General features: G+C 41.9%; 1 protein-coding gene across 6 annotated transcripts in view; it reads left to right on the top strand.

Moving 5' to 3' along the window:
- Acad10 (acyl-CoA dehydrogenase family member 10) overlaps positions 1-12,502 on the top strand; it is a 53,032-nt gene that overhangs the window by 27,304 nt on the left and 13,226 nt on the right. For all 6 annotated transcript variants that reach the window (XR_013091161.2, XR_013091158.2, XM_076853643.2 and 3 more), the window contains 5 exons: positions 512-580; positions 3,139-3,320; positions 4,867-5,017; positions 8,976-9,121; positions 10,207-10,380. Coding sequence is in view for 4 of the 6 variants with exons in the window: in XM_076853643.2 (XP_076709758.2) it covers positions 512-580; positions 3,139-3,320; positions 4,867-5,017; positions 8,976-9,121; positions 10,207-10,380 (722 nt within the window). In the remaining 2 variants the exon portion in view is untranslated. The remainder of the gene's footprint in view (positions 1-511; positions 581-3,138; positions 3,321-4,866; positions 5,018-8,975; positions 9,122-10,206; positions 10,381-12,502) is intronic.

Genomic DNA, 12,502 nt, shown 5'->3' with positions numbered 1-12,502 from the left:
ATTGATTTGTTTGATTTAGGTCTATAATTTCACTAATTGGTTTCTGTTCATTCTGCCTGTTTTGTTTGTTTTGGTCTTTTTTTTTTTTTTCTGCAAAAGGCTTATTATCCCAGAAGGAGGGCCCCCTGGGGCTCACATCCCAATAATATAAATTTCCAGAGAATTGTTTTAGTCTTATTATTTACTTCTGGGTCATTTGATTTTTTTTTTTTTTTTTTTTTTTTTTTTAGTTTTAGGTGGTCACAACATCTTTATTTTATTTTTATGTGGTGTTGAGGATTGAACCCAGCACACCGCACGTGCCAGGCGAGCGCGCTACTGCTTGAGCCACATCCCCAGCCCCATTTGTGTGTGTGTGTGTGTGTTGCTGGGATTGAATCCAGAACCTCATACATGCTAGGCAAGCGCTCAATCACTGAGCCACACCCCATCCCCAATGTACCATTTCTTAAATCAGAAAACTAAATTCAAGAAAATGAGCCGATTGTGCTCATTTTTATTTGTTCTGCAGGATAATGAAAGCCCTTGCAAAAGCTGGAGTGCCAGTCCCCAGAGTTCTTGACCTCTGTGAAGATTCAAGGTAAAGTTCAAATGTATTTTTGCCATTTCAAATTCAGACTACAGGAGAGAAAGCCTATTTACTAACTCAGATGCCAGTCTGTTAAATACAAATAAATTTTGGGTCAGAGTAAAAAGAAACTATACAGCAGACTCCCTCAGAAGTCCAGATCTTGAAGCTATCCTGAAAGAAGAAGACACGTCTGCTCTTATGGGGATTGATAGCAAATAGCTTTTTTTAGCTTTTAAAAAATATATATCCATCTTGTTTCATGTTGCTCTTTTTTAATTAAATTTTCATTGTGGTCTTTCCAATCTGTTTAAAACTGCTTTGTAACATGCTTTTTGAGTCTCTTTCTTTTTTCCCAACTTTTACATTGTGAAAATTTTGAAAAATAAAATAGAAAATTTGGGAGGAGAAAAAATAACGTCCACTTATTTATACTTCATCTAGATTAAAATGTTAAAATTATCCACATTTGCTCTCTGCATGTGGAGGTAGATATGTGTATGTGCATGTGTATATGTATTTTCTTTATTTGTACGTATGGAATGTTTTTTTGTCTGAACCTTTTGAAGTAAGTTGTAGATAGTATGCATCTCTTAAGAATAAAGATGCTAAGGGGCTGGGGCTGTAGCTCATGATAGAGCACCTACCTTGCTCATGTGAGCACTGGATCTGATCCTTGGCACCACATAAAAATAAATAAATGAAAGGCTGGGGATATAGCTTAGTTGGTAGAGTGCTTGCCGCACATGCAAAAGGCCCTGGGTTCAATCCCCAGCACCACAAAAATAAATAAATAAATAATAAATAAGTGAAGATATTGTGTCCATCTACAACTAAAAATTTTTTTTAAATAAAAAAGAAATGTACAGATGAAGAATTAATTATAAAAAAAATAATAAAGATGCTTTCTTTCGGGGCTGGGGTTGTAGCTCAGTGGTAGAGCGCTTGTCTCACACATGTGAGACCCTGGGTTCAATCCTCAGCACCACATAAAAAATAAATGAGTGAAATAAAGGTATTGTGTCCAACTACAACTATAAAATAAATATTTTTTTAAATGCTTTTTTTCCAACCAGAGCTAAGAGAGGAATCATCCACAAAAGGCTGGTTCCACGATGCCCTGAAGACCTCAAAATCTGAGGATGCTCAAGTGCCTTGTGTGGAATGGCATGGCATTTGCATATGACCTCTACACATCTCCTTTTTGTTTTTATTTTTAACTCATCTTTAGGTTACTTATAGTATGTCATTTTACATAGCATCTAATTATTTACGTGGCACACTATGTCAGGGCTATGGAATCAGTTGTTACACTATATTGTCTAGGGAATAGTGACTAGGAAAATCTCTGTACATACTCAATATAGATGTATATTTTTCCCCCAAATAATTTTGACCAATAGTTCGTTAGTTCCATTTATGCAAAACCCATAGATCTAGAGAGCTGGCTGTACTTTAATATTATTTAATATCTTTTTAGTCTGTGTTCAAATTTCCTTAGTTATCCCATGGATATATTTTATGACAGTTTTTCAAATCAGAACAAACACTTAAAATGATGAAATTTTCAAAACTACTTTTTACAGTAGTAAACTGATTTTTAGTAATGATTAACAAATGGCTTGATGAACTATCAGTGGGTTATTGCGCTACTATCAGGCAGGATATGTGCCATTCGGACCACCAAATAATGGTGAAAATAGCATCAATAACAAGAAGGGATACACATTGACCCTTCACTGGACCCAGACACCATACCAGACACTCTGTGTATTTGTTCCTTTAGTTCTTAGAACTACCTTTGTATGTGTGCGCTACTGGCAGCCCTATATTTTTATTGTTATTTTGAGACAGCGTCTCACTAGGTTGCTCAGGCTGGCTGTGAACTTGCAATCCTCCTGCCTCAGCCTCCTGAGTTGCTGGGATTGCAGGTGTGTGCCACCGTGCCAAGCCTTAAAGTAACCCTTGAAAGTGGATATGTTTTACAGATTAGCAACAACAAAGCTCAGAGAGGTTTAGTAAGATTCTTAGGGTCACACTATTAGTAAAGTACAGAGAGGTAGGATTTAATTCTGGTTCTTTTTTCTTTTTCTTTTTTAGTTGTATATAGACACGATATCTTTATTTATTTATATTATGTGGTGCTGAGGATCAAACCCAGTGCCTCACATGTGCTAGGCAAGCGCTCTACCACTGAGCTACAACTCCAGCCCTTAGGCTGGTTCTTTATGACCCCAAAGCCTCCTCTCTCAACCATGCTGCTTTATGTATTATCACATTTAAGCCCATTCCAATGACTTCTACAGATGGGCCTAAAAGAACAGGTGTGTGTGCGCATGTGGGTGTGTTTGGGAAGAGTTACTTCTAACACCTGTACTTAGGTTCAAAAGAAAAAGGAAATGTGCAGTATGTAAATATGCATATATCCTTTATGTCCAGTATTTTGGGTCTGAGCTCTTCCCCAGCAATCCACATTCCGTCTGTGCTCAGAAACTGTAGGAGCAGCTTTGTGGCTGATAGCCCACCACATTATGCATTGGGTCCCTGAAGCTCATCTCTGTCCATCCCAGTGTCATCGGCACTCCCTTCTATCTGATGGAGTACTGCCCAGGCCTCATCTACAAAGACCCCTCTCTACCAGGCTTGGAGCCCAGCCAGAGGCAAGCCATATACACTGCCATGAACAGAGTCCTGTGCAAAATTCACAGTGTGGACCTCCAGGCTGCAGGCCTTGACGACTACGGGAAGCAAGGTAAGCAGGTGCCACATGGATCTGAATGGTTTGTTAACAACCAAGTGTTTGCTGAACATGAGAAGGACTTTAAAATTTAGGTTCATCCTTTTTTTTTTTGTTTATATAGAGCACCTACCTTGCAGGAGGGGATGGAGCCCAGGCCTTGTGTATGCAAGGCAAGTGCTGTACCACTGAGCCACATCCCCAGGGCCACCACCCCAGCTCCTTTTTTATTTTTTATTTTGAGACATGTTCTCACTAAATTGCCCAGGCTGGCCTCTCACTTGTGATCTTCCTGCCTCCTGAGTATCTGGGATTGCAGGTGTGTGCCCCCACACCCAACATGTTCTCCTTTTCACCTATTTTCTTCATTGATCTTTTTAACAAGGATAGATTTTTAAAATGTCATTATGCCAAGATATTACATTTGTATATTTTGTTTCTGCTTTTTAATTTTTTTTTTTTTTTAGTTTTAGGTGGACATACAATATCTGCTTTATTTATTTTTGTGTGTTGCTGAGGATCAAACCCAGTGCCTCACATGCACGAGGCACGCGCTCTACCACTGACCTACTGCCCCAGCCCTTGTTTCTGCTTTTTAAAAAAATGTTTATTTATTTTATTTTAGTTGTAGTTGAACACAATACCTTTATTTATTTCTTTTTATGTGATGCTGAGGATTGAAACTAGGGCCTTGCAGGTGCTAGGCGAGTACTCTAGCACTGAGCCATAACCCAGCTCTACTTTTTTTAAAAAAAAAAATTTTTTTAGTTGTAGATGGACACGATACCTTTATTTTGTTTGTTTATTTTTATATGGTGCCAGAATATGAACCCAGTGCCTCACATATGCTAGGGAAGTGCTCTACCATTGAGCCGTAACCCCAGCCCATCTACTTTTTTTGTGTGTATGAGAATTCCAGTTTCTTCTCATTCTTGCCAGCATTTGATATTATCAAGTTTTATTTTATTTATTTATTTATTTTTTTTGAGATGAGGTCTTGCTGTGTTGCCCAGGCTGGCCTTGAATTCATAGGCTGGAGTGATCCTTTTGCCTCAGTATCTGAGATCATAGGCACACGCCACTGTACCCAGAAGACTTAGATATTTTATGTTTCCAAAAGCTCTAGGAAAACCATCTCAAGATAAGGAAAGTAAGGTACAGAAAGATTAAGAACTGTCCTGAGATCACACAGCTTGTAGATGGCAGACCTGAGATTTAGCTCTGGCAGTCTGGCTCTGGAGTTTCTGCTCTTAAGTCACCTACCCGCTGTCTTTTAAAGGCTATTAGAAAATGCACAAGATCTCAAAGAGGGCTGGGGATCAGGCTTGGAGGCCATGTGGCAGGGAACAGTGCCCAGACTACCCTGAACCAGCCAGAATGGCTGGTGGTTTCCATGTAGAGCCAGCAGGAGCATCATGTGGCAAATTCTCCAGTCATAGGAAGGTGTTCAGAGACACCACGGCCGTAGAGCATTTCCAAGGGGTTCACTGCATTGGATAATTTTCAAAACCTTTGGTGGTTATTGAAATGGCACACCACACTCTGATTTTCTTTCCCTTAGGGGACTACCTTCCTCGCCAGGTGCAAACCTGGACTAAGCAGTACCGAGCTGCAGAAACCAGCACCATCCCAGCGATGGAGAGGCTCATCCAGTGGCTGCCTGTCCATCTTCCTAGCCAACAGAGGACCACAGTGGTGCATGGGGACTTCAGGTAGACACTATTGCCAGGGGTGTGAATATTAGATGTGAAAAGTGATGGGCAGGGCACTGGAAGGGGGAAATGGAGCAATTGATCTTAGCCCAGTCCATGGATAATAACTATTCCTGTTACAGAGTTCCTTCCCCTTTTAAAAATTTTTTTTGTAGTTATAGATGGACAGAATTTTATTTTTTAATGTGGTGTTAAGGATCGAACCCAGTGCCTTACATGTGCTAGGCAAGCACTCTGCCACCGAGCTACAGTCCCAGTTCCTCCCTTTTAAGGTAGGGTTTCTCAGGCTTACTTACACTCTGACATTTTGGGTTGAACATTCCTTTGCCAGGCGGGGGGGGGGGCGGGCTGCTCTACATTGTAGAATAGCAAGCATCATCCCTGGCTTCTCCTTGCTAGATGCCGGTAGCACTTCCCCCACCAAGTTGTAGCCACCAAAAAAATGCCTACAGACAAAGTCCCATGAATCCCAAGTGGGCAGCATCACTTTGGGAGGAGAACCTCTGCTGGAAGGTCAAGCAGGGCAAGGGTGCTTCTTGCCTCCCATGAGGTAGGGATGGACATTCACCTGGGTGTGGAGGGAGAGGAGGAAAGGGAGTGATGTGGTGCCTTGGGGTACACGCCACGCCTGTCACCTGGCTGACACTGTAAGTCAAGTGTACCTTGCATCTGGATGTGTGTCCAGCTTTGATTACTGTTTTTGCTGCCAACACAGCCCTTGAGGCACTTGGTAGTTTTCTGTTTTCTGTTTCCCAGCAGCACCTGCAAACATGATTTTGATACACATGTCTTATTTGGGCCCCTGATCCATTTGATAGTTTTCTTTCCCTTCCTGGGAAGTTGTGCCTCGTATTTTACTTATTTATTTTTGGGGGATAAAACTCAGGGACGGCTTCATTCATACTAAGCATGAACTTAACCCCAAGCCACAACCTAAGCACCTTTGTGCCTGTTATTGACAAGGCTAAATAGGCTAAATATAAAGACATTACCTCACTTTCCATGTCAGATTGGCTTTTCTTGGCCTGCTGGACCTGTGTCATTTACTTTTAACTCCTTTCTTTAGCCACCTTTGGTGATCCCCTGGATCTGAGTAGAAGCTGAGCTTTGTCTACATCACAGGGTCATCCATAGGAATAGGGTCTGTTTGCTCTTGCATGTGTCTCTGACGGACTGGACCAAATAATGTCCTCATATCACCTTGAGCTTGAACTGAGTTGCTATTGACCCCCTTTTCTATCTTCTTCCTCCACTTAGGATGGCAAGTAGCACCTTGCCATATGGCACACTTCTTGCCAATGATGCAACCTATCCCTTTTGGTGGGGAAAAGTAGCAGGTGTCCTTTGTGCCACTAGCCCACAACAGCCCCATGGACCTTGCCTTTAACTCTCTTTGCATTTCAAATGTTCACAAATGGGATTTGCTTTTTTTAAAACTTTTTTTTTATAGTTGTAGATGTACAGAATGCCTTTATTTTTATGTGGTGCTAAGGATCAAACCCAGTGCTTCATACATGCTAAGCAAGTGCTCTACCACTGAGCTATAGCCCCAGCCCTGATTTATTTATTTTTAAATGGTCCTTTTTTTTCCTAAATATTTATTTTTTAGTTGCAGTTGGACACAATGCCTTTATTTTTCTAATTTTTTTTTTTTTTTTTTTTTTTTTTTGTGGTGCTGAGGATAGAACCCAGGGCCTCGCCTGTGCTAGGCAAGCGCTCCACTGCGGAGCCACAACCCCAGCCCCATAGTGGTACTTTTTAAAATAACTTTATTTTATTTTATTTTTTATGTGGTGCTGAGGATGGAATCCAGTGCCTCACACATGCTAGGCAAGTGCTCTACCACTGGGCTACAGCCCCAGCCCCCACCAATATGATTTAAGTGCAGCAGCAGGCAGGAGACATCCAGTGGTGGTCTGAGAACCACCTTCCTTAGCTGGAGTAAAGTATGAGGGTCATTTTTTTAAATATATATTTTTAGTTGTTGATAGATCTTTATTTATTTATACATGGTGCTGAGAATCAAACCCAGTGCCTCACACATGCGAGGCAAGTGTGCTATCATTGAGCCCCAGCCCCAATCCGATGAGGGTCATTTATGATGACACTTTCCAGAAAGGCATCCTGTTATTTCAGAGAGCATGCTGACACTTACTGATGAACAATTACTCACACATATTTCTATCTGTTGGTAGGTGGAAGAACATTTCTTGTTCGGAACAGGTGCTAGTGGGAGCATAAACTGGTGCAATTACTTTGAAAATAGCCAGTAATGTAGAAGATGGGGACAAGGCCACAAGCTGTAATTCCTCTTCTAGAGGAGTATTTGCACCTGTGTACCAGGAGGCTCAGCAAAAGCATTAAGTTTTGCTCATGCTTTTAATTGTAACACATGATAAACCATGTTTGGTGGTATATTAGAGTTCAGTATATAAACTAATTTAAGTAATCACACATAAATCATCATAAGTAGATTCAAAAAGATAATGCTGGATAGAAAAAATACAGTGTGATATCACATGCAAATTAAAAGGCTTAAAGAATGCCAGGTATGACTTATAAGTACAGGCATAGCGAAGAGAAATATTGAAATATCTCAAATTCATACATACCAACTTCAAGATGACAGTTCTCTTTGAGAATGGTGGGGAGCTAAGGAGGGAGGCCTGATGTTTCATGTTTTAAAAATTTGAAGGAAATACAACAAAGAAGTACATATAACATCTGTTAACTCTGGAAGATGGGCACATGGATTTTGTTTATCATTCCTTATTATTCTGCATGTTTGGTAAATGAAGCATACATTAGGGCTGGGGTTGGGGCTCAGTGGTAGAGCTCTTGCCTCACATCAATTCTCAGCACCACATATAAATTATAGATGAATAAAATAAAGGTCCATCAACAACTAAAAAAAATAGTGGTAGAGGAACCACTAAGCCTGGAACTCTGGGATGACCATGGTACAGAGTCTGAACTACCTTGGGTCTGCAGGGCCAATGTGCTCCGACTGCTACTGTGGCATACACACTGTTGCAAAGCCAAATGGATGGAAATGGTAACAGGAATTAGTTTGTGCACTCATCTGTGGTCTGGGAACAGGTGACTGGGGGTGGCTCTTAGCAGGACCTGGAGTCATCTGCAAGCTGACCTGTGCTAGGCTTCTGAGCTGCTCTCTGTCCCTGTGGTTTCACCCCAGGCTGGTGATTGCTGGGTAGCTGGACTTTGTATCTGGCAGTGCAGGGATCCAAAGGTGTGTGTTCCAAGAGTAGGGGATGAGAGGAAGCATATCACTCTTCCTGCCTTGGTCTAGCCCCAGGAGTACTTCAGGTTTACTTCTTCCCACTTTATATTTGTTAAAAGCCAGGTGCTTCAGGGGGTGAAAAATTAGACTACCTTTTATGGCAGGAATGTCAAAGAATTTGCTGACCTGTTTTAGAACCATCACAGAGAGGATATAATTACCAGAATCCAGAGAGGGTAGCTATATGGAGAGGGCCACATGGCCTGTGGCCCTTAGCCCCTGTTCAGCTCTCTGTAGGGATGGACTGGGGAATGAGGTGGCAGGACCACTTCTTCTTCTTCTTCTTCTTCTTCTTCTTTTTTTTTTTTTTTTTTTTTTGGTACTGGGTTTTGAATTCAATGGCACTCAACCACTGAGCCACATCCCCAGCCCTATTTTGTATTTTATTTAGAGACAGGGTCTCACTGAGCTGCTTAGTGCCTTGCCATTGCCGATGCTGGCTTTGAACTCATGATTCTCCTGTCTCAGCCGCTTGAGCCACTGGGCCCACTTCTCATTGGCTGGAAGCCACAAAAACAGGGAGCCCCCAGAGGGCAGCTCGGGTTCAACACAGAAAGAGCAGGGAAGGTGGGGAACAAGCCTGGACTTTTTCTGGCCCAGAATATACCAGTTCAGGGATATTCTGACTGTCTGTCCATCCCATCTGTGGCTTTTCAGGCTCGACAACTTGTTGTTTCATCCAGACAAGCCGGAGGTGCTTGCTGTCCTTGACTGGGAGCTTTCTACCTTAGGTGACCCCCTTGCCGATGTGGCCTACAGCTGCCTCGCTCACTACTTGCCACCCAGTTTCCCCATACTGAGAGGTAGGATCTGCTGCTGTGGGCAGATGGGGTGGACCAGCTCCAGCTTTTGGGAGCTTCCTTGGCTGAGGCGAGCCATCGAAGTGTGGACCTGGTGGCTTGCGTAGAAAATGCCACTGGAATGCATTCCTATCACATTTGGGGGAGAATGAGTGTAAGATGCGTGCTAAGTGACAGGGACACCCACAGAGCACTGCTTGTGCTCTCATACAGCTGACTTCTATGGAATTTTTTTTTTCAGTACTAGGGATTGAACCCAGAGGTGCCCTACAGCTGAGCTGCATCACCAGGCCCTTATTTATCTATTTAATTTACCTATTTCTTGAGACAAGGTCTTGCTAAGTTACTGAGGCTGGTCTCAAATTTGCTATCCTCCACCTTCAGCCTCCTGTTGCTGGGATTATAGGCATGCACTACCGTGTCCGATGGACCTGCTTTTTTACACTTAATTGTATACTTTGGACATGTTTGCATGCCGTTAAGTATTTTTGATAGCTTAATTTTTAGTGACAGCATTGGATTTTATCAATAGAATCAACTTAAAAGACATTTAATTTAATTCCTGTTGGGCTACTTAATGTTTCCAATTATTTTATATTTCCTCTTCCCAACCCCACTCCCACAAAAAGGCAGGGAACATCTCTGTACTAACATCTTTGCTTATATATGTTACACTCCTAGGAGCAAGTCCTAAGAAGAGAATATATTGCATACAGCTAAATCACCAACATATCACAAATGACATAAATCAGTGAATTTCTTAACTTGTAGTTATCGGTTTCATAGCTGGTGTAATTGCTTTTCAATGCCATTTTTAGTCAAATGACTAGTAGAGAATAATACACGTCCGCCATGAACTGTAGTTGCAATAGAATCAGAGGCCCCATTTCTTCCTTTACTGAATTTATTAATTTATTCTGAAACCCATTAGTTCCCTGCATGGATTCCTGGGGGAGGAGGAGCCATTAAAGTTTTGAGCTAGTTGTGGTACTAACTTTGAAGAGACAGTGATTTTCAGGATTAAAGCCTGCCTGACCACAGGGGAGTGAAGGCACTGACCACCCAGGAACGGGGATCTTTCCCCTCAGGTGTCAGTGGCTGTGACTTGACTCAGCTGGGAATCCCCACTGCAGAGGAGTACTTCAGGATGTACTGTCATCACATGGGGACTCCTCCTGTGGACTGCTGGAACTTCTATATGGCCTTCTCCTTCTTCCGAGTGGCAGCAATCCTGCAGGGTGTCTACAAGCGGTCACTCACAGGTAATAGGAGGAATCTCAGCCAACACAGCTCTTTCTCAACCACAGAGGTTTTGGGGGACAAGTTTGACCAGAATTTCATAAGATTCAGTAATTCAATCATTCATCATTAAAAAAAATATAAATATATATATATATATATATATATATATATATATATATAAAGTATAATTACATATATTATAATAATATATAATTTAACATATTTTAATTTGTTTGGTACCGGGGTTTGAACCCAGGGACACTTAACCACTGAGCCATGTCCCCACTCCTCCTTTTTTTTTTCCAGTTTTGAAACAGGGTCTCACTAAGTTGCTTAGGGCCTTATTAAGTTGCTGAGGCTGGCTTTGAACTTGCAATCCTCCTGCCTCAGCCTGCCAAACTACTGAGATTATAGGTGTGCACCGCCATGCCTCCCTAATATTTTCTTTAACCTTGCTTCTAATATAAAGTTATTATAGATTTTAAATTTTCTTACTCTTTCTCATTCTGTCTGTCTTTTTTTTTCTGTGCTAGTGATCAAACCTTTGGGCATTGTGTATGCTGGGTAAGGCTTCCACCTCTGAGCTATACTCCTTAGATTTTATTTTTTGTTATTATTTAACAAAGGACTGTCTAGGCCTTTTTTTTTACTTGAGTCAGCCTCTCACTAAGTTGCTAATGGCCTCACTAAGTTGCTGAGGCTGGCTTGGAATTTGTGATCCTCCTGCCTCAGCCTCTCAAGTCACTAGGATTACAGGAGTGTGCCACCGTACCCAGCTTAGATTTTACTTTTTAAGCAATGGGGTCTTGTTATATTGCCCGGTGGCCCCAAACTCTTGGGATTAAGCGTTGCTCCTGCCTCAGCCTCCCAAGTACCTAGGACTAGAGGTACATACCACTGCACCTGGCCTAGTTAGCTATCTTATAAGTATATAATGATATTGTGTGTTTTTTAAAGTCTTTGTCTTTAGACATAAATGAAATATTTATAGATTAAATAATCCAGCGTTTGGGATTTGCTTGAGAGAAATCCGGGACACTGGGGTTGGAATAGGAGGGAATGAACCAGATTGTTGGGACAGTTGTTGGAGGCAAGTGAGAGATACTTTCAAGTTCCTTATACTGTTCTGTCTGTTCTTGTGTATCTTTGAAATTTCTCAAAATTAAAAGTCAAAAATAAAAGGCAGGAGTAACAAACAAAAATAACCTATAACAAAAGTAACCTATCGGCAGGGTTGCGAGTACGAGGACGCCTTCTCAGCTTCCTGGACAGTGCCAAGCTGCTGGCAGCACACTGCTTTCAGCCAGGCTTGCCAGAGTCTTCTGAGAGGGGCAGCCGCAGAAGAGCAAATAGTCATTCATCCATTCACAACTCTGAGCCTCTGTGTGCCAGCACTGTGCCAGGTTGTCCAAAGTCATGAGCAAAACAGTGTGCCGGGAAAGGTAGGCAGGAATCCTTAGAAGTGATACTTTTCTCTCCCTTGGAAATGGTTCTAAGCACCACTCCCCATTTTTATTTTGGTTTTTCAATAAGAGCCAACCCAAAACATTTACTGAAACAGAACTGCTGATTCCTCTGGGGATGAACAGGCCTGACCCCCTATTGACATTTCCTTGCCAGCTGCCAGGTTTTCTCTGACTCTACTCCAGGGGCTTGGGAGAACTGCATAGATTTTGCCCACAAAGAATTCCCCATTTTAGCCGGGCATGGTGTTGTAAGCCTGTAATTCCAGCTGCTCAGGAGGATGAAGCAGGATCACAGGTTTGAGAACAGCCTTTCAAAAAAAAAGAGCTAGGGGTGTAGCCCCTAGGTAGAACATTTACCTAGCATGCAAGAAGTCCAAGGTTTGATCCCCAGTATTGAAAAAAGAAAAAAAATATATATACATATATATATGATCACTGACTTGGCCTCAAGCTGCCACATTTCCAAGATCCTATGAACCATAGTTGTGACTTCAAGCAAACCTGCTTGTCTGCCAGCACACGTAGAGGGCTGTTCTAGGCCTGTAATCCTCTGAGCCTAATCGTACTCTCCCTCCCCTCCCACTGGGAATTGACCCAGACACACTGAGGAAGTGGCTTAGTTTCCTCACATAAAACTGGCAAAATCCATGTTTTTTTTTTTTTTTTTTGTACCACA

This window comes from Callospermophilus lateralis, chromosome 1 (assembly GCF_048772815.1).
Source record: "Callospermophilus lateralis isolate mCalLat2 chromosome 1, mCalLat2.hap1, whole genome shotgun sequence".
Lineage (NCBI taxonomy): Eukaryota > Metazoa > Chordata > Mammalia > Rodentia > Sciuridae > Callospermophilus > Callospermophilus lateralis.
Note: the sequence above shows the minus strand (reverse complement) of the source record. Positions and strands in the feature narration are given on the sequence as shown.